Source organism: Melitaea cinxia, chromosome 4, assembly GCF_905220565.1.
Source record: "Melitaea cinxia chromosome 4, ilMelCinx1.1, whole genome shotgun sequence".
In the NCBI taxonomy this organism is placed as follows: Eukaryota; Metazoa; Arthropoda; class Insecta; order Lepidoptera; family Nymphalidae; genus Melitaea; species Melitaea cinxia.
This window is the reverse complement of record NC_059397.1, coordinates 14,173,755-14,199,373: the sequence shown is the minus strand read 5'-3', so window position 1 is coordinate 14,199,373 and position 25,619 is coordinate 14,173,755. Positions and strand designations below refer to the sequence as shown.

General features: G+C 31.5%; 3 protein-coding genes across 3 annotated transcripts in view; 2 read left to right on the top strand and 1 right to left on the bottom strand.

The window, feature by feature from the left end:
* LOC123670416 (synaptotagmin-5-like) overlaps positions 1-936 on the top strand; it is a 68,766-nt gene extending 67,830 nt beyond the window's left edge. Inside the window, exon 9 of the mRNA XM_045603912.1 lies at positions 461-936. Coding sequence (XP_045459868.1) covers positions 461-607 — 147 coding nt within the window. The 3' untranslated portion in view covers positions 608-936. The remainder of the gene's footprint in view (positions 1-460) is intronic.
* A 1,898-nt stretch (positions 937-2,834) lies between these two features.
* Positions 2,835-9,751, bottom strand: LOC123670268 (putative leucine-rich repeat-containing protein DDB_G0290503). Its single transcript, XM_045603775.1, has 7 exons — positions 9,365-9,751; positions 5,189-6,615; positions 4,876-5,096; positions 4,594-4,788; positions 4,081-4,524; positions 3,368-3,598; positions 2,835-3,057 (listed from the first exon to the last, which is right to left on the bottom strand). The coding sequence occupies exons 1-6, from the start codon at positions 9,555-9,557 to the stop codon at positions 3,493-3,495; spliced, it is 2,586 nt and encodes an 861-aa protein (XP_045459731.1). The 5' UTR covers positions 9,558-9,751; the 3' UTR covers positions 2,835-3,057; positions 3,368-3,492.
* A 2,795-nt stretch (positions 9,752-12,546) lies between these two features.
* LOC123670264 (TBC domain-containing protein kinase-like protein) overlaps positions 12,547-25,619 on the top strand; it is a 20,058-nt gene continuing 6,985 nt past the window's right edge. Inside the window, exons 1-10 of the mRNA XM_045603773.1 lie at positions 12,547-13,010; positions 13,482-13,734; positions 14,431-14,647; positions 15,777-16,039; positions 16,372-16,615; positions 16,998-17,159; positions 17,488-17,665; positions 18,107-18,313; positions 20,113-20,300; positions 22,964-23,047. Of these exons, the coding sequence (XP_045459729.1) occupies positions 12,818-13,010; positions 13,482-13,734; positions 14,431-14,647; positions 15,777-16,039; positions 16,372-16,615; positions 16,998-17,159; positions 17,488-17,665; positions 18,107-18,313; positions 20,113-20,300; positions 22,964-23,047 (1,989 nt within the window). The 5' untranslated portion in view covers positions 12,547-12,817. The remainder of the gene's footprint in view (positions 13,011-13,481; positions 13,735-14,430; positions 14,648-15,776; positions 16,040-16,371; positions 16,616-16,997; positions 17,160-17,487; positions 17,666-18,106; positions 18,314-20,112; positions 20,301-22,963; positions 23,048-25,619) is intronic.

The window sequence follows — 25,619 nt, the reverse complement described above, 5'->3', positions numbered from 1 at the left end:
AAAAACAATAGCACAAATATCAATAGGTACACAACAATAGTACTAAACAAAAGGTGGCTAATGATAAATCTTCACGTATAAAAACTAGTACATAAATAGAACATGTCGTTCGGTCAAAATGATTGCACATCGAGATATTATATAACTTTGTTGTAAATAATGAATACAAATACCCAAATGTAAATAAAACCTTATCCCACGGTTTTTTTATACAACTAGGTCGGCAAACAAGCGTACGATTTATCTGATGGTAAACGATTACCGTAGCCTATAGACGCTTGCAATACCAGAAGCATCACAAGCGCGTTGCCGACTCTACCCCTTGGTACCTTGATATACCTGTAGGCTGTAGGTATATGTATACCTAAGTATGTTATTGTTTTACATAACTGAGACATAAGCATATGTAACATAATTATGCTGTTACTACTGACATGTATTTACTGTAAAATGTTAACAGGTATGCGTGGTGACGGGAGGTGGTAGCGGGCTGGTAGTGGGATGGTGCTGCGTGGGCGCCGCTGAGCCCGCAGCGGAGGGCCGCCACTGGGCGCAGATGGCGCAAGAAACCCGCAAGGCCGTAGCCATGTGGCACACCCTTAGATAGACTAACGTTTATCAGTGGAGCGGCTTGAGGGCACCCTATTTTTAATATCCTTTATATCCAACTACGGTAAACCTAAAATAAATTGATCAAAACTAAATTAAGTAACTAAGTGGGAATTGTATAATTACGTTTTCATTGAATATAAAGCACAAAATAATAGTGAATAATTGTTGCCTAATATCTACCCCAGTGAGTTTAATCGTAAGTGTTAGTCATCATATTAGACGTGACCTTAAGACGTTCTAACACACCGATAAATAATAATAATAATAATAATTTACTCTTTATTGTACACATAAAAAGAAGTTTACAATTTATTAAACTATTCACGAAAAGAAATGTAAAACAGGCGGTCTTATAGCTAAACAGCGATCTCTTCCAGACAACCAGAGAGACAGATAAATTTAGTCTGAACTTACCATAAAGCTATAAAATAGCAAATAAACAATAACGTGTTTTTTATTTTGACATAAAACAAATACAATTTATTGCAATTTGCAATTTCCTACTGATTTATAAAATCACAACAAATTAAACGAAAAAAGTTTAAAGTACCTTCCCAGATATTTTGCACATACGACGATGTTGACTAAAACAAGTAGGTAATTAAATACCATAATAGGTACGTTAAATAATACGAATAAAATTGATAAAATTTACAACGGAATCAATAAAATGAAATTTACAACGGAATTAAATTTTATATCTTTGATTATAAACATGTCTAGATACTGCCACAGATACAGCGCTGCTTAGCTGTGACGTAGCGAGCACAACTCGCGCCCGGGCACAATACCTTTTAACCATTCGAAAACCATATTATTATAATATCTCCAGCAATTTTTTGGTTTTCGGACCATTGGCACCCCTTTGTAAGTAGCTCGCGGGGCATGACACCCCCCCCCCCTCCTCTAAACCACTACTGCTTAGTGACCAGTCCCATTTTCACGAGTCATAAATTTGACAAATCAAAAAATATAATATAAATGGAACAGTCGCGTCGGTTAAAGTTGTTTTTAAGCAAATGAGAAGTTTTTCTAACTTAAAGTAAGATTTTTTTTTAATAATTGATTAAATAATCTGTTATACCACAGCGGGCACCGGGTGGATTAAAGCTTTCTCCTTAGTATGAGAAAAGGTGCGTCATGTATTTGAAGCTTGCAACTTTTATTTATTCTTAGTTTATTATTTTATGTATTGAGTGATTACGTAAGCAACAAAATTGATAAAACAAACGAATATGCTAAAATCAAACTTATACATCTACCTTCAGTTATGGAGGGTAGAGGTTATTAATACCAACGCATTAATTTTAACGTGTTGTTACACACGTGCTAGACTAGCAATCTAGACATAATATTATAATCAAAGTTTTATATGTAATAATAGCCAAGATATAAATGTGAGTTAATATTAATGTGATTAGGTAATTACCAAGTTTCATGATGTCATTATATTTTAATAACAAAAGCTAATTGAAATCTTTCGGACCTTACACTGCACAAAAATATATTCATATTTCAATATCAAACATAATTAATATGTAGATAGTTAATCACTTGTAATGTGTTTTGAAGGTCATATTAATGTGTTGTAATTGTACGTATTAATTTTAGGCAAACTAACATTGCCTGTCGATATAAAATGTATGAGGTTCACAAGTAACAATAGCCTGCTTTCATATTCATATTTAGTCTATATTGTATCCTTAGCTGTGGGCTCTTCCCTGAAATTAATACAGTTTTCTTGTAATATATAAACATAATAAATTAATGTAATGCTCATAAGCTTAGAAGTAAACTTCATTATATACTTGATTATACAATCGTTATGTACCTTATATGGAGCTTTGGAAATACCAAACAAATCTTATGACTATAGATTTTATATAAGAGTTATAATTTTTTTAACTGAAATTTAAATTTAAAAGTCCATTTTATCAATAAATAAGCTCTTTATTCAATCTTCGCCCACAGTTATTATTTATGTGTAACAATGTACCTTGTATCAAGTTTTTTCATCTGATTCCTTATTAAATATAGGATTTGTCATTATAGCGAACTTGATTCAAGAATTATACGTATTTTTGTCTATATAAATGTATCAGTGTGATGAAAGTATTTTCATTGGTATTTTATTTTACAATATCTGAATAAATTATCTCTTTATACAAGGTCTTTTATTAATTGGTTTAAGAGGTAAGGAAATGAAAGTCGATTTTACAATAACATATTTTTATTATCCTCTTTATTTTACATTATGTACAATTATTTTAATAAATTAAATATTAATAAAAAAAAGATGATACTGAAAATATCCACAATAATTTACCGTTATCGCCGAAACAGTCGCTCAAAAATGAAGTGGCGACTCTTTTAAAATCACTACATAATCACTAAAAGTTTCGTAACTTACCACTCCCGACGCTGACGGCTCACTTCCAACGGCAACTAGAATTGCACAGATAAACATTTTTAACAATAATTAATAAACAAAAATAAAAATTATATTTGTAATCTACACCTGTATCCGGATTACAAAAATAGTGTATACTCAAAACAATTTGTTAATTTAACATATACACAACAAGCTAAGTTAATAAATATTAAATATCTTTTCTGATATTAATTTCTAATATTACACAAGTGAAATATCATTATTGTAGAGTTATAAGTGATATTAATTATTAATAAAATAAAAAATAATAACAATAAAAATTGCATGCATGAAGGAAGAAATAGATCTACATAAATACTTTACACATAGTGGCATCCATAGGCACTCGGAGATGATACGTAATAAAGGAAGAAGAAATTATAATGAGTATTGTAATGTATACGTATTTTGTATGTATGGCAGTGTGTGCGTACGTGTACATGTATGTGTCATTCTTGTGTGGGTATTTTAAGGTGAAGGTATTTGCAATCGGGATCTCTGCAACAGCCGTCAAAATCGAAAGGGCACAGGACGCCATTCGGATCTTCCTCCCAACTGAAAAGCATCGATTTTAGAAAAATTACGATAGTGTAGGACCCGTGGATAGTTTTGATGCATACTTACATCGCAAGCGACGGGCGATGTTCGTACGCATATCCATCCACATAATATTCAGATGCGAAAACGATACTTTGAATGTTTACAAAGTCTTGTTTTTTTAATACACCTAATGAAGAATGTTTTTAAAGTCAAAGCTATGGTTAGCGATATTCTAAGGTATAATATTTATAATATAAATTTCATATAGTCTCAAAATTAGCAGAAAAAAATTACATTGTAGTCAAAAAGCCAAGATCTAAATTGAAATTAGGCAAATTTTTATGTATGTATTCTTCATATTTTTAGATATTGAATTAAAAAATTAGTAAAAGTTTAGATCACTTTACTTACATTCAATTTACGGTCTTTCCATCTACCATTAAACAGAACCTAACAGAAATTAGACCGATATTTTTCATTTAATAAAATTTACTTACTTTTTACATTGCAAAGCATCCAATGGCGACTTATAATCATGGAGGTCATCTTTTACTTTATGTCTATCATTCTCCTCCTTTTGTGTATAGGGGTTAGTATTTAGTTCTTTATTAACTGCAAGACTTTCAATTTTTTCATTTACACGTTCTTCACTATAATTTTTTTTCGGACTATGAGTCTTTAAATCGACTACATTTTTTTGTGTACCCTTTGGCAGCGCAACATTTTTTTTATTATTAGTAACATCTACTTCAACTGATAATCGGTGACTAAGCTGATCTTCCTTATTAAGATTGCTGGCAATAGGGACTTTAAAAGATGTTAAAACATTACGTTGTTTGTAGTCCTCGTTTAATGGTTCGTTTTCTTTTTGTAAGGACGGTATACTTTTTTCAACAAAGCGATTTAAAGTTAAATTTAGATTGGAATGTTTATTTGGCACACTGAAAAAAAAAATTACAAGTTAATTTTAAAAAATTACATTTGTGTAACATAAAAACATATTATAATACCTTCTCAAAAGCATCTGATGTTGATTTCTTATTTTATTCAAACCATTCTGTATAGCCTTTTGCTGTTTTTTGTTTAGAGTTATTGCGGTGGCGATATTTTTCAGCTCTGTAGCCACTATTTTATAACGCTGTGACAGTTTCGTTGCCTCTTCTTTTAATTTCAATATTTTTGATGATTCTTCTGCTATCCGTTTTCTAAAAATTACATTATAACCTAATTTAAGAAACAGAAGAAACTTTTATTAAAATTTATACACAATAAACAAACGCTTAGATTTATACCTGGATAAAGCAATTTTTTCTTCGGCTTTATTAATCGAAAGTAGTTTATTTGACATCCCAGAGGAATTTAGAGGTTTAAGCGTTTCTTCGGGCAAATTGTTGGCTCTGTTATTCATAATTATCGTATTTTGTCTAGCTTGTTTCATTTTTTCTAACTCTGCCATTCTTTTCACTAGGTTTTTATATTCTATTTGTTCCGATTTTGGCAAATGGTTCACGGCCTAAAACAGATAAACGTAAATTATCTTGACAACTCATTTTAAAATTCTAAGAACATGCTGTTTCGTTTTAAATGATACGAGAACAATCTAACCTTAGCAACAAATTTTTCAGGTGATTTTTCCGCGGATTTCTGAACGACATCTGGTAACCCAGTCTTTTCCATTTCTGACCATGTCGATTTCAACAAAAGGTCCAACTTCTGTTGAAACTCTGCCTGCTCAGATAATTTAATGTGCATTTTTGTTAAATTCTTCGTTGCTTCATGTTCAGCTTCTGAATCAGAGTCTCCAAGTTGAATTATAAATTTCTTCTCTTCAACAACACTAGGTTGATTTGGAATTTTATTCTTTTCCTCTTTAGTTTCATCTTTATTCAATGGAGAATCCAAAGTTTTTATTTTATCAACTAAATTTGGAAGATTTCTACTTAATGAGATTAATAATTTGGCCCGAAGTAAGTCTTCATCCTCCTCTAATTCATCTTCTCTGTGTAAACAGTCATTAGAAACAGTTTTAAGTTTACCACTAACTGTGTGATGATTATCTTTAAGTGTACAGTCACTGACTAACTCTTTTCCTTTATCTTCGTTATCTGAACCTATTTCCATATCTAAAGATTCTGTATCAGTATTATTGTCTGCTCGAATATCATTTCCCGGTACACAAATATCAAAATCATGCATATTGCTACTTGAAAGTCTTTTTTGTAATTTTTGTTTTTGTTTTAATTCGATTGCTTTTTTCAATAGTCTAGATTTAAGACAAATCATCCTCAATTCAGCAGTATCACTGTCTTCATCCTCAGAGAGTGCATGGGTCTTATTTTCTGGTTTCACATTTGTTGTTTTCTGATCATTTTTCGTTTTTACGGATTTTGTTTTAAGAGCGTGTTGTCTAAGCAGTTCAAGATCTTCGTCTGAATTTTCAGAACTATTCTTTATGTTCAACTCTTCTTTTTTATCTACAACACCTGCATTAACATTGTCATTTGAAATATTCTCATTTTGAATTTCTTTCGAAACCTCATCTATGCATCTAACCTCATCTTTACAGTTTAACTTGGATGTATTACTATCTTTTTCTTTACTTGCCTGATTATCTTGGGGTTCTTTTTCACATTCAGATACTACATTTGGAAGTTCTAGTTTACGGTTTTCAGTCTTTGATAAGCCTAACATCTTTGTTAGTCGGTCTTTTAAAGTGGACGTATCATTCTTAACAATATTCAAGGAAACCGCATCAGTTAGTTTACGTCTTTTATTTTTGTACTCATCGTCTGAAAATTCACTGGCGTCACTTTCACTGATTATTTCAATTTTTTTCTTACTACGATAAGGTTTTTTCCTATGCTCTTTAGTCTTCCCACTATCGCTTTTTAATCTCTTTTGTCTATTGTGAGCTTTGATGTGTTTCTTTTCTTTACTTATCATAAAAGTTGTTTTAAGAAAGTTGTCATCTATTTCAGTGCTTGATATTTCGGTGAAGCCATAGGAAGTGCCATTGTTTCCACGTTTGTTACCTAAAATCGATTTTTCTTTGTTGCTTAAACTAAGTTAAATTGAAATATTATTATTATAAGTACTGTCAAATCAAATTCTTATAGCTTTTGCACATTTATTTGTGTTTTTCTCTTTAATTATGTTTCACATGATTAGTATGCAAAAAAAACATAATAATTAATGTAAGAAGAAAAAAATCAAACATTTTTTTTTTTTTTTTTTTTGTTAATTGAGAGTTGTAGCTGGGGAAAATAACTCGTAACTTATAATTATCTCATAATTAACTTTCCAGATTCCAGTACACCTATATATGTGCATTCTTTAAGTTTTTAAATGTTTCTATTAATCTGATTCTGATGATCACTTTTATTGAACTTTCTGCAAATTACATCTTGTTACTTCATGGTCATGGGCGACTGTCGATAAGTAAGTCATAATGTAAAAGTATTTATAGCACTCTGACATTTGAAAATAATTTATAGGAATTTCCTATTTTTTAGAGATTCTTTCATTATTTTTAAGAATAGGGCTTTGATTCATGAAAATACCATCAAGGAATAAGGTAAAACATCCTCAAATGTCATGAATGACATATTTTATGACCCTTGCAAATTAATAAAGGATTATTCAGTAGATTAAGTTTTCTTTTTATTGTAATGTAAAAATAACATTTTATTTTTAACAATCTAAGTCATGCCAAAATATCTATTTCATACTTTTTTTTTTTGTAAGTAAAAAATATTATAAGCCTTATTTAAATATTTCAGGAATTCACCTAAGCTTAATGATAAAATAAAAAGTAAAGGTTTACAATTTTGGTAAAATATGGTAAGGTATACTGCGGTAAGTAAGGTACTGCAAGATACCATAAAAGTTGTTTATGAAAATTTGGCACATGATTTCTGTGTGAATTAATGACAATATAGAAAAATGTATGCACTTAAGGATTTTTTTTTTCACATAAGGTCCTCTATACTAATAAATAAAATTGGAATGTTTGTTTGTAACAATAAAATAAACGCTTTTTACTAAATGCATATGGATGTAGACACGGTACATATACCAAAATAACATTTTATACAATTTTTGTCTGTCTGTCTGTTTGTCTGTTTGTTTGTTTTGGGTAATTTCTGAAACAGTTTGACCGATTTTGACGGGACTTTCACTGGGAGATAGCTGATGTAATAAGGAGTAACTTAGGCTACTTATATTTTGCGAAGCAATAAGCTTAACAAAAGCTTTTTGTTAAATTCCATGGGTACAATGTCGCGAGCATTGCTAGCCTATAAGGGGGCGTCCATAAATTACGTGGTTTTTTTAAATTTTCTCTACCTCCCTCCCCCCTTGGTGAGATGTCGTGAGATTTTATTCAACCCCCTCCCCCAACCCCCAATCTCAAGTGAGACTTTTTCAAAATGTGGATATATTACATAAACGCGTTGGATTGTTATTGTAAAAAGAAAAAAAAATTCTTCGTGCTTTTATTTACGACTAGTTAAGACTCGTACGAGTAATCAGACACAAACAACAAATCAGACAGTCAGTAGATAGATGTATAATGTAGTAATGAATGAAGTTATTTTCTTTTGAACGAATTAATGAATGATCTTAATTGTATTATGATTACACTTAAGATTAAATCTTAAGCATGTACAATCTGGATTAAATGGACCAAAATAGTTTTTTTTTTTGTTTCAATCGGAAAAAAAGTTGCGTGATATTTGCCGAGGTCCTCCCTCTCTGCAACGTAAGATTAGATGAGATTTGACTCGACTCCCTCCCCCCTTAAACATCTCACGTATTTTATGAACGCCGCCTAAGACAGGACCTACTTCCTGCATTTTAGATAACAACCAATATAAAATAAACCAAACAAACCAAAACAAACCAAATAAGAGGTCATTCAACTATATATATATATATATATATATATATATATATATATATATATATATATATATATATATATGTATTGTAACTTTTTTTACTTTAAATTTATTTAATGTTTAAATTTTTAAAATGTAAAATATATTTATATTTTGATATTACTCAATTAAATATAATTAATTAAATATAGTTATGTATATAAGATTTTGATACTTTTTAAATTATTATTATCAAAATATAAAAATCACCCCAAGCGCTCCAGGACACGAAATAAAATTAAAATACATAACACAAAATCAAAGGTCAAAAACATCGGTCCGAATGTTTTTTTACGTTTGGTATCTCTTCTCGTTGAACAGACTATAGTTAAATCATCATTATTCATTAAAACTTTAACACACCACATAATTACTATATTTGAGTTTTTTTTTTTTTTTTATTATATAAAGTAAGCATAAAAGATATTTATCTTATTCAAAGCTATTTAACTTTTACTATAATAATTTTATCATACAGATTAATTATAATCAATGAATAACAATACCAAATAGCTAATGAAGACACTAATAGATTCAGTCAAAATGATATTATAATGTTTTGTTTTATAGAAAACCTTATTGGGGTACCTCAAAGCTAACATTATAAGGTTTTATTCATACTGATTCAACTCATTCCTTTTACAAAATTTTTCGGTACCCTTGTTTTTCCTATTGTGATACTAAATTTACTAAAAATAAGTATAATATCATTCATTGTATTTGATATCTTTTGTTTAATTTTGATTGTCAAACAAATAGGTATATTATAGAAGTGTTGTGTGTATGAAAAACTTTATGTAACATAAAAATAAATCATAAATATCAACAAATTATGATCAAATACCTGAACTGAGTGAAGTCTTCTTAGCTTCCTTGCGTTCCAAAGCATTATTGTAGTTCTCTAATACTTTTAGCCTCTGTCTTAAGAGAAATTCTTCTTCTGAGGATATGTCAGATAGATAATCAACCTCATCTACTATTTCCCCTTCTTCCATTTCAGAATCAACATGTGTTGGTCGTATGTCGACACAAGCCATCTTAAATCAGAAAACAGTCACAGTAATGCACAAATTGAATAACTCTCTTTTGGCTTACATAGAAAAAAAAGTAATTTCAAATGAACAATTGAGATTAAATTATGATAGAAAACGCGTCGTAGTAGTAAAAAATTAACTTGAAATTGATAATTATTTCTTGTCAAAGATAGAGAAATGGAGAATTAATTACCATAGATTATACACTTATATACTGGTATATAATACGTCATACGCCACTCAGAAATTAAAATTGATGTATCACGACCTCCCCCACCAACAGATGGCGTGCACATACAATTTTATTTCTATAATAATACTACAGATAGCGCTGTTTATTTCTTTTTTTACCAGTATGATTATTATTCAAATATTTTTTTTTTATGTCACTAGGTCGGCAAACAAGCGTACGGCTCACCTGATGGTAAGCAAAACTGTAGCTTATAGACGCCTGCAACACCAGAAGCATTGCAGGCGCTTTGCCGACCTTATTCACCAACAGGAACACAATACTGCTTGAAACAGTATTATCGCGAACCGGCACACCGATAGCAATCGGCCGCATCGAGACACTGGGTATTTTTTTTTTCTATACCTCCGATAACTATATCGGTGGTTAGAGCACGTTTTTTGCTATTTTCTGTTCCTGTTCTCGCTTTCATGCCTCTCTTACTTTCATGCCGCATACTTGTTCTTTCTTTCATTCATCACTTTCTTACTCGGGGTGGGTACCCCACTATTTTTTTTTAGCCTACTTTTGCTTGGCTACTTACTACATCATCGCTTTTAGGTAGGCAGTGGTTGATCGAATTAAATATAGATAGAATTCCGAGGTTCAGTAATTGTTATAGTCTGAATTCACAATAGAATGTTTCATTTAATGAGGACATATCTAATTTGAAAAACATGTATAAGAAAAAAATTCGGCGGCGGGCTGGACACGGGCGAGCGTGCAACGCTGCGAAAGCGCGCGGGCGCGGTGCCGGTGTTTCACCGCGCGCGGCCGTTGCCGTACGCGATGCGCGCGCGTGTGGACGCCGAGCTGAGCGTAATGCTGCGGGGCGGCATCATCGAACCCGTCGACTGCTCCGACTAGGCCTCACCACTGGTGCCGGTGAGCAAGGCTGATGTTCCTTGAGAATTTGCGCTGATTATGAGGCAACTGTTAACCCGAATTTACTGATCGATCACTTTTCTTTACCCATAATTGAAGATTAAGCGGGTCGGCTTATTTTTCAAAAATTGACCTATCACAGGCATATAATCAAATAGAACTCGATGAATCGAAGGAATACCTATACAGTTATAACCACACATAGGGGGTTATTCAAGTACAATAGATTAGTTATGGTTTAGCATCGAGTCCAGGCATTTTCCAAAGAATTATGTGTTCATTTTTAGGCAACATACCTAACGTAGAAATTTTCCTAGATGACATCAAAATGGGGGATAAAAATAGAGTTGCACATATAAAAGCATTGGAAACAGTAATTGATCGGCTATATAAAAATGGTTTGAAACTTAAAGCTAATAATAAGTGAGAATCTAGATTCAAGTGATTACAGAATTGGTTTGAAGCTTGAATAAATTATCTACAATTGTTATCGAGTAATTAGTAAATTTATACAATTTACACAGCTCGCTCCGAGATTCGAGAAAGCTGCCGCCGCGCTGGGCAGACTCCTGCCCAACGTAGGCGGGTAGGACTCGCCGTGTCGGCGTCCTACGTCAGCATAATGCGCAGCATGACACTGTACGGAAGAAGAAGAAGAAGACAAAGAAGGAGAAGGAGAAGAACGTTATAAATAGCGCTATCGTTATAAATAGCGCTATCGTTATAAATAGCGCTATCGTTATAAATAACGCTATCGTTATAAATAGCGCTATCGTTATAAATAGCGCTATCGTTATCGTTATTTATATTACAACTTGACAAGACTTGCAAGAATGTCTAAATGAATACCTCATGATGTATAATTCGACACCTCATTCTGTCACCGGAAAAACACAGACATAATTATTCTTCAAAAGACTAAACAGAGATAAAATTCCAACAATTCAAGACATAAGTAATAAAATTGATGACACAGAGATAAGAGACAAGGACAGAGAACAAAAGGAAAAAGGAAAAAATTATGGTGATAGGATGAGGAGTGCTCGAGATCCAAATTTAAATGAAGGAGAAAAGGTGTATGTAAAAGAAATCAACAAAACAAATAAGCTTACTTTAAATTATAATCCAACACCACACGTTGTGGAAAATACAAAGAACGGAGACATAACAATCAGGAATGAAGTAACTGGACAAACCTTAAGAAGGAACATAGTACATTTAAAAAGAGTAAAGAGGCAGTGGAAAGCTGTAGAAGAAGATAAAGAAAGTGAAGTTGTTGAGCCTGGAGTAAGTGGAAGACAATAGATGACTGGAGTTATAAGCGATTAAATTGTGATTAATGAAATTATGATATGATTAATATATGACGTATACTTGCTATGTTTATATTAAAGTTTTGATAAGGAAGGGATGTAGTGTTTCTATATTGGCACATATATAGTGATAGCTATATACACTGTCTCGGGCTCACGGTGTGGGTTCGCGCGCGGTGTCAATACCGCACAAACTACGGGCGAGAACGGACGCGGCGCCTGCGCACATCGTAAGTTGACGAGCCAGTGCATTAAGGAGTACACAACAACTCCAATCCATGGGAATTATTTACGCACAACCTCCATAGCTGCATGTTTTCACCATGCGACCATTTCATATTGCGAGCACACAGTTGACACCTGATAGCGCTCAAATATGCATTCCACTTATAAAATTCGTTTACAACGCTTGTGGCGTTTTTTTTACGTTAATGGAACAGCAATTGCAGCAGTTGTGGTCGATGGCGTTGTGGGCCTCTAGTGGAACGCACCCACTAATTGACAAATGTTTGACAGCATCAACTTGAAGCTGTCAAATCGTAAAATAAAAACAAAGGCTGTATGGACTATAGGGCTTTGCACAGAGTACTATGGTATAAACAGGAAGTCCTTTGCCTTTCCCTATTGGGGAAATTTTTTAAAACAACAACAATAAAAACAAATATTTTGTGTTTGTAACTTTTACTTGTATTTTCGTAGAGATTTGGAAAGAAATTGTCAATAAAGGAGGCCCCCATGTCTTTCTACTGATATCTATTAAGTAACATCACAAAAATTTATAATTAGTGTGGTTTTGAAGCTGTATTTTGAAAATAATACTAATAATTCGTTATAAAATGGATGATAATGGAAGTTGTAAATTTGCGGCATGTACATTCTTTGCCAAAAACCACCCTGGTGAAACGTGTGGCAGTAATGGATTGCCTTTAACGCCTAGTTCTATAACAATACTTGGTAGATCTCAGCGACTACTTACTATTGAACATGCCAACTTGTGTACTTATCTCGATATTATACGAGGAAAACATGGTAAGTTATATTTACCAAAAAAAGATTTACAGGTAAAGTAAAATATAGTTTTTAGTCATCTGTAACAAAAGAAAAAGTAACAGTCCAATTCAAATTCTAACTACATACCAGTTTCAACTGAATTCAAAAAAGAAAAACAAAAAATATAATGTAAAAAAAACAATTCACAGAAATCAATAATTCTTTTTAAATTTCTAAAGATTAACATGTGTTTGTTATAATACATTATTTTAATGGGTAAGGATTAAAATTTAACAAAATTAACTCATAATCATACACACCTCAAAAGCTGTCTCTATCTGTTACATTTAAACAATAACAGTATATTAAATAATTCTCTTAAATACTGTTAAAATCTTATGCTATTTTATTTTTCATTAAACTAGATTTTTTTTCGAGTTACTCTTATGTCATAAAAAGAAATAACCCAAACAATTAAAAATATAATATATCAAATTTTTGCATTTGCAGAAAGAATCATCGTGGTCGCAGAAGTAATTGGAAAGTCTCTGTCTGAATATACATCAAAGTTTACATTTGAAGAAATAATAAATATATCTTTGCAAGTCACTGATGCAATGATGTTTCTCCACAAGAAGGACATTACTCATAGAACATTGTCTGATGATAACATACTACTCGATAGTAATAATCGAGTGAAACTATTTAACTACGGAATGTATTATATGACAGATGGAGGAAATGAAGTACCGTTTCCACTCGGGTAAATCGATTAATCATAGAATATATAGGTATAATTTACTTTATTATAGAGTAGTTTCAAAGAGAGGTAGGTAATTTATGTTAATGTACAATTTTTAACATTTAAAGAACGTTAATGTGTAATAAAATGTAAGAAGGTATCTCCAGAAAACCATTGTTACATTCATTTTTTTTTTCTTTATCTTCTGCTTCATGGCAATCTGTTTTCCAACAATAAGCCACTTCTTTGTTTGATTTCTCAGATTATGTTTTCCTCAAGAGCCATATTTGTATGAAACTTTTCACACGACTCTCTTGATGTCAAGTGGTAAATCTTTTATGTAGGCTCGGTTACATTCATAATGTACATATAATTGGGCTTGTTCTTAAAAAAAATATTTTTCTATGAATAGCAAATGTAATTCACTATCTGTATTTAAAGCTATAAAATTATAATATTCTGATAATTTCAATTTACTTTACGTAAAAAATCATGTGAATTTTGGTATGAGGGTAGTCTTAACCCAAATATCACCAAGGGTTGTGGTCAATAAATTCCTAAAAAAAACATCATATTCTTAATGGACAACCACTTTTTAACTATTTGCATAGAACTAGTTTTGAAGAACCTTATATAGATGTGTCAAACAAATTAATAGACAATAAAAAATATAAAAACACAACAAAGATAAGACCTAGAATATTCTTAATGTTTCAGCTTACCAAGATATCTTAGCCCTGAGACCATATTGAATGGAGGGGGACCCGCAGCTGATGTGTGGAGCTTTGGCATCATCTTACTAGAATTATGTATTGGCAAATTATGGAAAAATATAAAACCAGGTCCTACACTAAGAAGAATTCTAACTCTAGCGCATGCCAATAACCCTGCTGAAAGAATAGCACGTGAACATGACTGCATTGAAGCCTATAAGGTAAATATTTTGAATTAAACAAAACCATTAATTGTTAGGAGTTCAAAAAAAAAAGGTATGTAATACTATATACAATAGCAACAATTAAAAGAAATGTATAGTTTGATTTTTTGATACTTGTAAGGCTCTCATATGCCAGATTATATTTGACTGTATTAAATAAACAATGTAAGATAATATAGAAATAGAAACAAAAACAGCTATATTTGAATAAGCCCCATGAGCACTTTCAAATCATCATTTTAGAAATTAAAATTTAAAAAATAAATTATTATTTTTGGAAAAGTAAAGCTACCACTGATTTGGAATGTAGATCCCGCAGAGAAGAATCGTCAAGAAACTCCGCAGTTACTCTTTTGAAAAATAATATATAAAATGTGTTTAAGTACAAAATTAGTAACATGTTGCATAAAATACAGCGTCACTAAGTCCAAACATCTTTATCAACTATGTAATCCTGCACCGAATAATAAGCTTTATCTATTAATTATTTTTTAATAAAAACTCTAAATTTGTGTTGAGAAAATTCCAAAATTGTTTGTGTGATTTTATTATACATGCGAATACCATAACCTAGAAAGGAGACGTTTACTTTGCGCAGTCCGAAACTTGGAGTTACAATTTTGTTATGCCTACTCGTATTTACAATGCGATTATTATTACTATTTATTTCAAAACGATGAATATTCTGCTGAATATACATAATATTGTTATGAATATATTGCGATGCAATTATTAATAATTATGTCTACCTTTTGAAAAACATCCCGTAGGGAGACTAGAGCTCCACGATCGTAAATGCCACGAATCGCCCTTTTATGCAAGATTCATTCTCAATATATGTAGCATTACCCACAGTAACAGGCGAGACAGACAGACGTAAGACATAACACTATGGAAATAGCTAAAATATATTAAACGTGCAGTAGCAACGTCGGTATAAATATTCTTTTAAGCAGAACTAAACGACAAAAGCAAGATATTTTTTCCTGTTTATTATTGTTAAGCAGTTTGTATCAATTAAATATAAAAAGTCGATATATTGAAGAAAAAAAAACCCAGCAGTGTGATGTTCGCCAGACCAGTATTGTATAAATATAAATCTAATTCTTTTAAATGTTGTATACAGGAAATACCAGAGACAATAAGGAATATAATAGAGAAATGTCTTAAGATATATCCCAGTGAACGAGCAACATTTGAGGCATTGCATGAAGATCTGTTAAAAATTAACACTATGACTTTAGAAGATATAAAGAAATGTCGCGGTCTGATGGGTTGTAAGTTACAACATCTTTACTATTGGTGGCAGTTAGCTGGTGGGGATATACAAGCAGAATTGAAAAAGAACGGACTTATTAAAAATAGTCCACCTATTTTATCTATGCCAATGTGAGTTTGCACTTTTTTTTTCACTGATTTTTTTATAATGTTTAATATATAATGATATTGCCAATAGGATTGGTCTGTATTTGTGGTATATTAATTGCATTTTGCAATAAGTTATTGAATCTAAATATTAGTAACGAATTTTATTGTTCTAAAACCTTTAAAAATTCACTGATGCGAGTTGATTAAAAAAATTGTTATTTTTATTCATACCTATCAATGAAAATTAAATTTTCTTTTAAAAAGTGGCTAATTAATTTAAATTAACACTACGGCAAGTTCTAATTTAGATTTAAAATGCTTGAAATGTTTTTAAAGAATTGCTAATTTTTCAGAGCTATTCTCCTAGATGGCGGTACAATAGGGGGTAAGACTGGCGCTCTGTTTGATCGTCGAATCGCTAAATATAGTTTAGATCTATTAAAAAATCGCTTAAGTCACATACCACCTCAAGACTTTTACCCTCTGATGCATGAGAGACGGAAAGATTACGATGCAATTGCTCTACCAAAGATTATAAGGGAGCGAGATACGGAATACCAGTTTTACAGATTGCTCTGGTTTCAGAGATTATTGCATGTAAGTTTAAAATCAATAACCAATTTAAGTATCTAATCATTTATCATCACATTAGTGAAGCAGCATAAGATGGCGCGTAATAAATGTAAAAAAATGAAAGGTAGAAATATAGACGCATATTTGACTTTTAGATATTTTCGGACTTCAATTTAATTCTTATTTCTTAAATTGATTCAGTTCTTCTTTCTTAACACAGCATAGAAAACGTAATGAAAACTAGACAATGTTCTAAAAACTTTTGTAAGTTTGTATTTTTAAATGCTGAAGAGTTTCTTTAACGGCTTTCGAGTAATCATAAACTTTTTTTAAATTAAAAGATGAATTTATAGGCTAAAATGAAAAATTAAGAAATCTCTGGTGTATCAATAATAAATCTTTGTAGGGGTATCCTTACACTACTCAGTATATAAGGGCAGAAGCAGAAATAGACATCCCTCCACTTGTTAGGGGGGATGTATGGGCCGCTTTATTGGGCGTAGTCGGTAATATAGAGGAACAATATGAAGTCATAGACAAGGAAACGCCGACACCAACAGACAGACAGGTATTTGATTAAATATAATAATAATCTTATCAGTATCAGTTCAACCTATTGCAGTCCAATGCTGGACATAGGCCTCCCCAAGTTTGCGCCAGACATGCCAGTTTTCCACAATCCTCATCCAGCCATCACCGGCGATCTTATGTAGATCGTCGGTCCAGCGGGCCGAAGAGGGTCCCACAATGTGTTTGCCAAGACGCGGTCTCCACTTCAGGACAAGTCTGCTCCAGCGTCCATCGGCCATGGAAATTTACTTTATTAAATTTGAATTGTTGTATTGAAATTACTAAATTTGAACCTTATGTAATATAAAATGAGAGTCCTATTTCAGATTGACGTAGACATACCAAGATGCCACCAGTATTGTTGGTTGCTCTGCGGAGCAGCTGGTCACAAAACCCTCAAAAGGTTACTGAAAGCTTGGTTGTTAACAAATCCCCAGTATGTGTACTGGCAGGGATTGGATTCATTGACGGCCCCATTCTTGTATTTAAATTTTTGTAATGAAGGTAAGTTTCTATACAAAAGAATTTTAGCATTTGGTCATGGTAAATTGTTAAGTAATTGATTGGTGGTAAAAAGCGTTTAAACAAAATACCTTTGTTCAAAAAACGAGTTATATTTCTTAAGACAATTTCTGAGCATTTTCTCAAGAAAATATCCTCCAGTCTAGTTTGTATTCCATAAAAAAACTATCTAAAAAACTACTATTTCGAACAATAATTTAGTGCGTGCATTGATAGAATTTTCAAGACCATTTTGATGTTTTTATAGAAAAAAATTAAAAATATTCAGAAACAGTTTTTCGTGAGAAAATTCCTATTGCCAAGTGCATGTAATGACTTGTGTATGTTATTTTTTTAAACAAACATGAAATATTTTAGACCTAGACCTAGTTATACATAAATTAGTGATTATATTCCAAGCAATTTACAGAATGTTTTTTTCAGCTCGAGCTTTTGCCTGTTTATCCGCATTCGTGCCGAGGTTTCTTCACAAATTCTTCTTAAAAGACAACAGCGCTGTGATAAAGGAATACTTAGCGAAATTCTGGCAAATGACGGCTTTTCATGAACCAGAGCTGGCGACTCATTTACACGACATCAACTTTGTGCCAGAACTATTTGCTATACCATGGTTTTTAACTATGTTTTCACGTAAGTATGAAAGTTTTTTTTTTTTTAATATTTTGTCAAATTAATTTACAATGTAAACCTTTTTAGTTTGTTTCATACACCTTGTTTTTAATTTATGTATTTTCGATTGTAATTTGTGATAGTTGTGGTTGCCTGTAAATGGATGAGAGTATTTTCTGTATAAATTTATTTATTTGTGTATCATCTGTTGGCGATCGTTTAAATAAATAAATAAAATCTTGTGAGTAATATATACATATATTTATTTGTAAATATTTTTTTTTTATTAATTTATATTTTGTTTCTGGCCGCCTAAATGAGATTGAAATGTAAATTTACTACTTTTTTTTAATAATACTCGAAAATTGATTGAAATCTTTCAATGTGATTGGGATATAAACTGTTTGGTTGTTTAGAAAAAGACATCTGATACCAAATCGCAAAACTTTTATTTATTTTTATCATTTTGTAACTGTATCATATTACTAAGACTCCACTGGCCGATCGTGTTTCTGTCATGTTTAGAAAGTCCTGCAATGTAACAACTATATGTTACTATGATAACATGATATAAAAAAAAAAAAAAAAAAAAAAAAAAACTTGTAAAATATCCTTTAGAGGTGTTATGTCAGGCATAAGTTTCTGTTATTTTATCTATATTCGTTTTTGTTTCTTGGGTTTTCCTTTATTGAGCATGTGTTGGTATGTGTTTGTTTATATATACGAATCATTATTATAGGTGTTATTAGAATCTATATAATAATTTTTTATAGTTTAGTTGCTGAATTGTGTTTAAAAAAAAAACGGTATGAAGTTCTGTGTTAGGCGAATGGACGTCCAAAAGAGTTCATACATAAATGCTTACAATTTTATTGTGATTTAATACAATAGCAGCCAAGGTAATAAAATTTAACAGTAGTATAATATTAGTCGTTATAACGACGAAAAATAAAAATAAAATAATGTAATAAACGCTTTACGACACCTCCGATGTCGTGTTTTCAGGTGATTAGCTCGATTTCGATAACGTATTAAAATTTATTGTCTATTCGCGGTAAGAAAAGCGACTCTGAAGAGCTTATTGCAATTGATCGATTTGAAAAGTCTAACTTGCTAAGATTGCATTTTATTTACTGATACTTAGGTTACATAAGTATAATTAAAACAATGCGCGCCAAAAATCTCGGGTATTTGTCCGGAGTGTTAAATTTGAATACAGTTCATTTAAATATTAACATTTATTAAGAGGAATGTATTCCTTAATATATTATACTAGCTGACCCGTGCCCACTTCGTTGGGCGTTAATTATTATTATATTAACCAAATAACATATTTTAAAGAACAAATTTTATAGCACTTAAATAAATAATATGTTGCTCCAACGCCATCTATCAAAAATCGAGAAAACGTCGTCGATAGACTAAAATAAGACTAAATTAATAACGTCGAAAGACTAATAAATTGTTTTCTAATAGCGATAGATGACGTTAGTTTATTTACCATTATGATATTATATTTTAATCTTTTTTCTTATTTACTGAATTTTTGTTCAATTACAATAAAATATAGCCTATGTCACTCATGAATAGTGTAGCTTTCTGTTAGTGAAAGAATTTTCATGATCGGATCAGTATTTGCGAAGATTACCTCCTACATACAAACAAAGTTATAAACTTTACCTCCTTATAATATTAGTATAGAAGTATAGATAATGAATTGTACACATTTATTTGTTACCAATAAAATACTTTTTTTACCAAATAAGTAAGAAAGAAAAAAGGTTTTAATTTATCAATTGATTATTTTAATTTTATTTTAGATGTGTTTCCACTCCATAAAATTGTCCACTTGTGGGATGCGCTGTTGGTCGAAGGGCCTTCGTTGCCATTGTTCATGGGTGTCGGTATTCTGAGGCAGCTGAGAGAAACGTTGCTGGACTCAGGGTTTAACGAGTGCATTTTATTGTTTTCTGATCTACCCGAAATTGATATCGGAGAGTGTGTTAAGGTGAGTGTGAATTTATTGATATATAGTGTGCGGTGTAAAAGGCCTATGAAGTATATGAATATAAATAGATAATAATTATATTTTTTCTAAATACACATTAGTAGTAATACATACCTATACGAATTCAAACTGCAATTTGTTCTTGGATTTTGGATTTTTTTTTAGTTATTCATATAATACATAGATTTAAGTAGAAGCTCATTTTTGGTTTTATTTGATTCATTATAAGATGACGATTTGAGACAAGATGTAAATAACTAACGGTGATAAAATAAAACCAATAATTTTCGCATATGTCCACTAATACCAAGAAACGTAGTATTTTTAGCGATATGGTAGGTATTTGTGAATTCCTAGAAGCTTGCCAATACAATTTGCGCAAATTTCCTTTGTCCTGTTATAACTTGAATTCGTCGTAAAAGTTTCAGTAATTAGTTATAAGTAATTTTAATATAGCAATAAATAGATAGACACTTTAGTATATGAATAAAAACAAACATTAGTTTTTATTTTTATATTTATACCTAATTAAAAAAAAAAAAAACTGGTTGCTTATTGTATTTATTTCCATAAAATTACTAAAAGTTACAACCTTAGTCATGCATTGTACAAGATGATCATGTCGGTAGGTACAGTCTCAACTGTCTGTTGCGATGCTCCACTTAGCAAATGAAATAAATTTTCTTTTCTTAATTTCGACTTTTCATAACAAATTTTGTTTATTTCTCAATTTTTTTTATTTTCGAAGTATAAAATAATAGGACAGGAATAAACAAATAAAATTATAAAATATGAATTTTATAAATATTTAAAACATTTCAATAACATAATGATTTAATGGTATGTTCTAGAGATTAAAAAATTCTTTTTGCAAATAAATATTTATAAGAAATTGTCGTGAAATATAAAGAGAAATGAATAAATAAAGATAATTATTATAAAGAGTGTTCATTATAATATTAATAGCAACGATGTAATTTAAAATTCAAATCGTGTGTCAAAATCGGCCATACTGCCGGTCAACGACCTTCGTGGCTGGTAACAGTTGTTAATGAAATAATAAATAGTAAGTGGTTGAAATTATTCCTAGTGTCTTAGCGGTCACTTAATAGTTCAAAACATTACTCGTGGTTTAAATACAAAGTAAGGAAGATATTCGAATCCCAAATTTGAAAAAAAAGGTTTTTATTAATTTCCTTTGCATTATGAAGTTCGGAGAAATCTTTGAGGCGTCGTGTTCCAGCATACTATAACTTTATTTGCGACTTTGAATTAGAATTAAGGCAGCTATAGTTTTAAAAATACAATTTAGGTTCTTAACGATCTTCTCAGTAGAATGTCTGAATCGGTAATAGCCTTCACATTACCTATAAGCATGTTTGCTCGCAAACGAAATAAAAAAAACCGACTTCAATTACATCGACAAGTAATAAAATGTAGGTAGGTAGACGAAAAAATTAATAAATCTCGATAAAAATTATATGGGACCATGTGACAAGCATGAGCTTGCGATTGAAAAAAGAATCATCATAAAGTCCTTTTAAAGTCTATTTGAAAAAAGAAAATTATCATTTTCTTTAAATAAATTATTACGTTATTAGCTGCTCGGGCAGACTTCGTGCTGTCAATAGCTAATAGTAAAATGAATGTAACGTTTTCAGAGTGTTTTGAGTTTTTTTTTTTTTTTTTTGTTATAAAAACCTTCCGTGGACCTTAAGGAACATACAAAAAAATAAATTAGCCGAATTGGTCGTGCCATTCTCTAGTTATGCGCTTAGCAACCTTCATTTTTATTTATATAGATTAGCTACATCACAATAGTATAATATCTGTCTACGTCCAAAATATAAAACTTTCAAATTAACTATGAAAGCGAAGCGAAAATTTGCAAATACGTGCTCGTACGATATAAAGATTTAGTTCTGAGCCTCGAAAACTTAGTTATCAGACGTAGACCTGTGATTATTGTCCATAAAGCGAACAGAACTCGTAATTAAATCATAGAGCATGTTCTGCTGACATTATGACAGTGCTTTAAATGTATACGGTTGATTTTGGTTTTTATTGCAACGGGATAAGAACTGATTTTGTTGAAACTCTAAGCGTAATGTTAGGTATGGTCCGTATGGTATTAAGTCAGATAGTTATTTTTCACAATAGTCACGATTGCAACTAACGCTTTTTTTGTTTTTTGACACTCATTAAGGTTTATATTAAAAGAATATACTTATGTACCTATGTGTTTGTTAGATTCACACAAACTTAGAACTTACACCTGTGACTGTAGGAATAAAGTCAATGTATTTATTGAAATAGTTAACAAAATATTAATAGCTGCGTACTTATAAGTGTGAAGCGAAATCACAATGAAAAAATGAATGAAAACAATTTAATAAGCATACCGGCTTAGTAGCTCACTTTATATTTTTTTTAATACATAATATGTTATACTTAGGTAATAAGTTCAAAAATAAATTACATTAGAGAAAGCTGATTTAATAGATCATATCAACTTGGTTCAGCTTCTTACAACTTCATGCTCGTAATCACAATTCGTAGCTCGTATCGTGATTTAAGGAAAAAGTTTGGAGAGATATTATTTACGTTACCTACACAATATTTAATAGTATATTTAATAATATATATATTTTTTATATCGATAGGAATCAATAGAGATGTTTCGCAGCTCACCGAAAAGCATAAGCTTCAGGAGATTTACGAATGAACCAGAACTAAAGGATCCTATGGTAAGTTTTATAGTACAAATATATTCTGCTAAAATTTCTACGTTATTCAAATTTGTGTGTCACTGGTGTAATTACGGTAATTTTGGGCTAGCGTTTCGACATCGCATCCGTCGCGCTCACGAGTTGAAACATAATAATAATAAATAATAACATTGTTAAAGGTACATAACTACATATTTATGTACTTTATATAGTGTTGAATATGACTAATTTATTGAAATGTACTAATGAGCTGAGATCATTATTGAGGTAGGTCCATAAAAGGAAATATTTTGCTCGAAATTTGGAGTGGGGATTGGGGAAGTGAATAAATTAATAATTTATCCGCAAGCCCCAGTCAAATAATACTGCTCTCGAGAAGTGTTGTGCTGACTCAGGTGGCCAGAGCTTCTGCGTAAGGTCGGGGGTTGGGTTGGCAACGCGCTTGCGATGCTTCTGAGGTTACAGAGTGCCTAGTGCGAGTTTTATTCACAGATACATGACAGAAACGCGTTTATACGTGAAAATTATTTTGTATGGGAATTTAAACAGTGCAGCCTAGACGATAAAGAATAGTATACGATACAGTCGATACAGAGTTATCTAGCGGTAAACGCGAGAATTAGGTTGAAATCCCGAATTTCCCATATAAAATGAAGTTAAAGTTTACGCCCGTTATTGCGAGACGGATTAATCAAAACTCGCACTAGGCACTCAGGAGTCTATAGGTTGCGGTAATCGCTTACCATTAAGTGTGCCGTACGCTTGTTTGCCTTATTTTGTAGGATAAAATGTACTCCGTAATGGGTTGCATATTAGATATTAATGTAATAATGATTCAATATAATGTTTTATATGTATTCTGTCGCGCCGTTATGTATTCTGTTGACGCCGCGTTGGCGCAACGATTACAGCCATGGATTGTATCTGTTGCGCTGGCGGTTGCGGATTCGATCCCCGCACATGACAAACATTTGTATTGGCCATACAGTTGTTTGCCGTGGTCTGGGTGTTTGTGCAGTCCTTGTGGGTCTCCCCACCGTGCCTCGGAGAGCACGTTAAGCCGTCGGTCCCGGTTTTTATCATATACACCTGATAGCGATCGTTACTCAAAGTATATCATATATCCGCCAACCCGCATTGGACCAGCGTGGTGGATTAAGCTCTGATCCTTCTTCTACTTGGGGAAAGAGGCCTATGCCCAGTAGTGGGATATTATTTATTTGTTATTTATTTATTATTTATTTGTTTTATACTTTATTGTACACCACAAATATATTACAAACAAAGCATAAAGATAGTTACAGACAGTGAAGTACAATGGGCGGACTTATGGATAATTAGCCATTTCTTTCAGACAACCCATTATATTACAAACATTATTGTGTCGATGTACCTATAAAATAAATAAATAAATCTAGCAACTCGATATAGAAAATTGCTACATTATTGGTGTCAATAACTAATTTATGCGTTGCTTAATAGAGATTTTTTTTTTTGGCTTGATCTCCATATTAATCCATGCAAATGTACGCCTTCGATCGCGGATTTGATTGTCGCTCGGGTTAGATAATTGTATTTATACAAATATTTGTTTGTGATCGAATATCACATTTTAAATAAGATTACATTAGTAGTATAAATCTATGCATATTTAATAAGTTAAAAAATAAAATAAAAATTGTGCATTTACGGTTTTTCTTAGAGACGATAGCAATAATAATCTACTAATTGACAATTAAATGATATTATTAAATAAATAAAAAACTGAACCAGTTTAATTTTAAATAATAGATTGCGAATTAAGGATACACCATATCCTCGTCGCTAGGCTCGATCCACATTACAGTGTTGATCTCAGTTCGTTTTCGGTCCGATCTCGATGCGTAAAAATATTGTGAATCAAGAAACAAAGAGTGTATTCATACTATCCGTAACAGTCAAATTACGATCAAATCACACACCAGCGATACTATACACATTACAACGATATTGTTTTGTGTGTAAAATTTTTTTTACCGGATCGATATCGGACCGAAAACAAAATTAAATCAACACTGTAATGTGGTTCGACCCTAATTATTTAATCTTCGTTGTTATTCTATTCTTAGCGTCATAAGCTGTGATAATTACATGTGTCATTACTCGGAAACAATAACCATTGGCTTGAAATGAATAATTAATATAAGTATTAAATTGACAATGTTTATTACTTAATTATTCGTCTTGCAAATGTTTTAATTAGTTTATGTAAGATTGTACAAAAGATTAACTAACTGCTGAGTTTTTTTGCCGATTCTTCTCTACAGAGTTTACATACTGAATCTCTGGTAGCTTAGCATTACTAATTTCACGTTAATTATATTTAATTTATTAAAGATGAGGATTATTCACTTACATTTGTGGTATAAGATTCCCGAGTAGAAAAAAGGTTAGGCTCAACCAGATCATGTATCTGGACCGGATCAGGATAGAATAAGGCATGCCTGATCCGGCAAGCTCTATCAGGACCAGGTCCGGTCCAGACAAGGATAGCCTGATATAAAATATAATCAAGTATGGTAAGGCATAGTGGATCAGGACCAGGTCCGAT

What these genes read in the sequence shown, in the direction of transcription:
- LOC123670268 (XM_045603775.1), bottom strand. Translation starts at nt 9,557, where the DNA reads ATGGCTTGTGTCGACATACGACCAACACATGTTGATTCTGAAATGGAA. An exon ending in GAAGACTTCACTCAGTTCAG is followed by an intron (nt 6,616 to 9,364) that starts GTATTTGATCAT and finishes AATCGATTTTAG; the next exon opens with GTAACAAACGTGGAAACAAT. An exon ending in GATGCTTTGCAATGTAAAAA is followed by an intron (nt 3,599 to 4,080) that starts GTAAGTAAATTT and finishes GATGCTTTTCAG; the next exon opens with TTGGGAGGAAGATCCGAATG.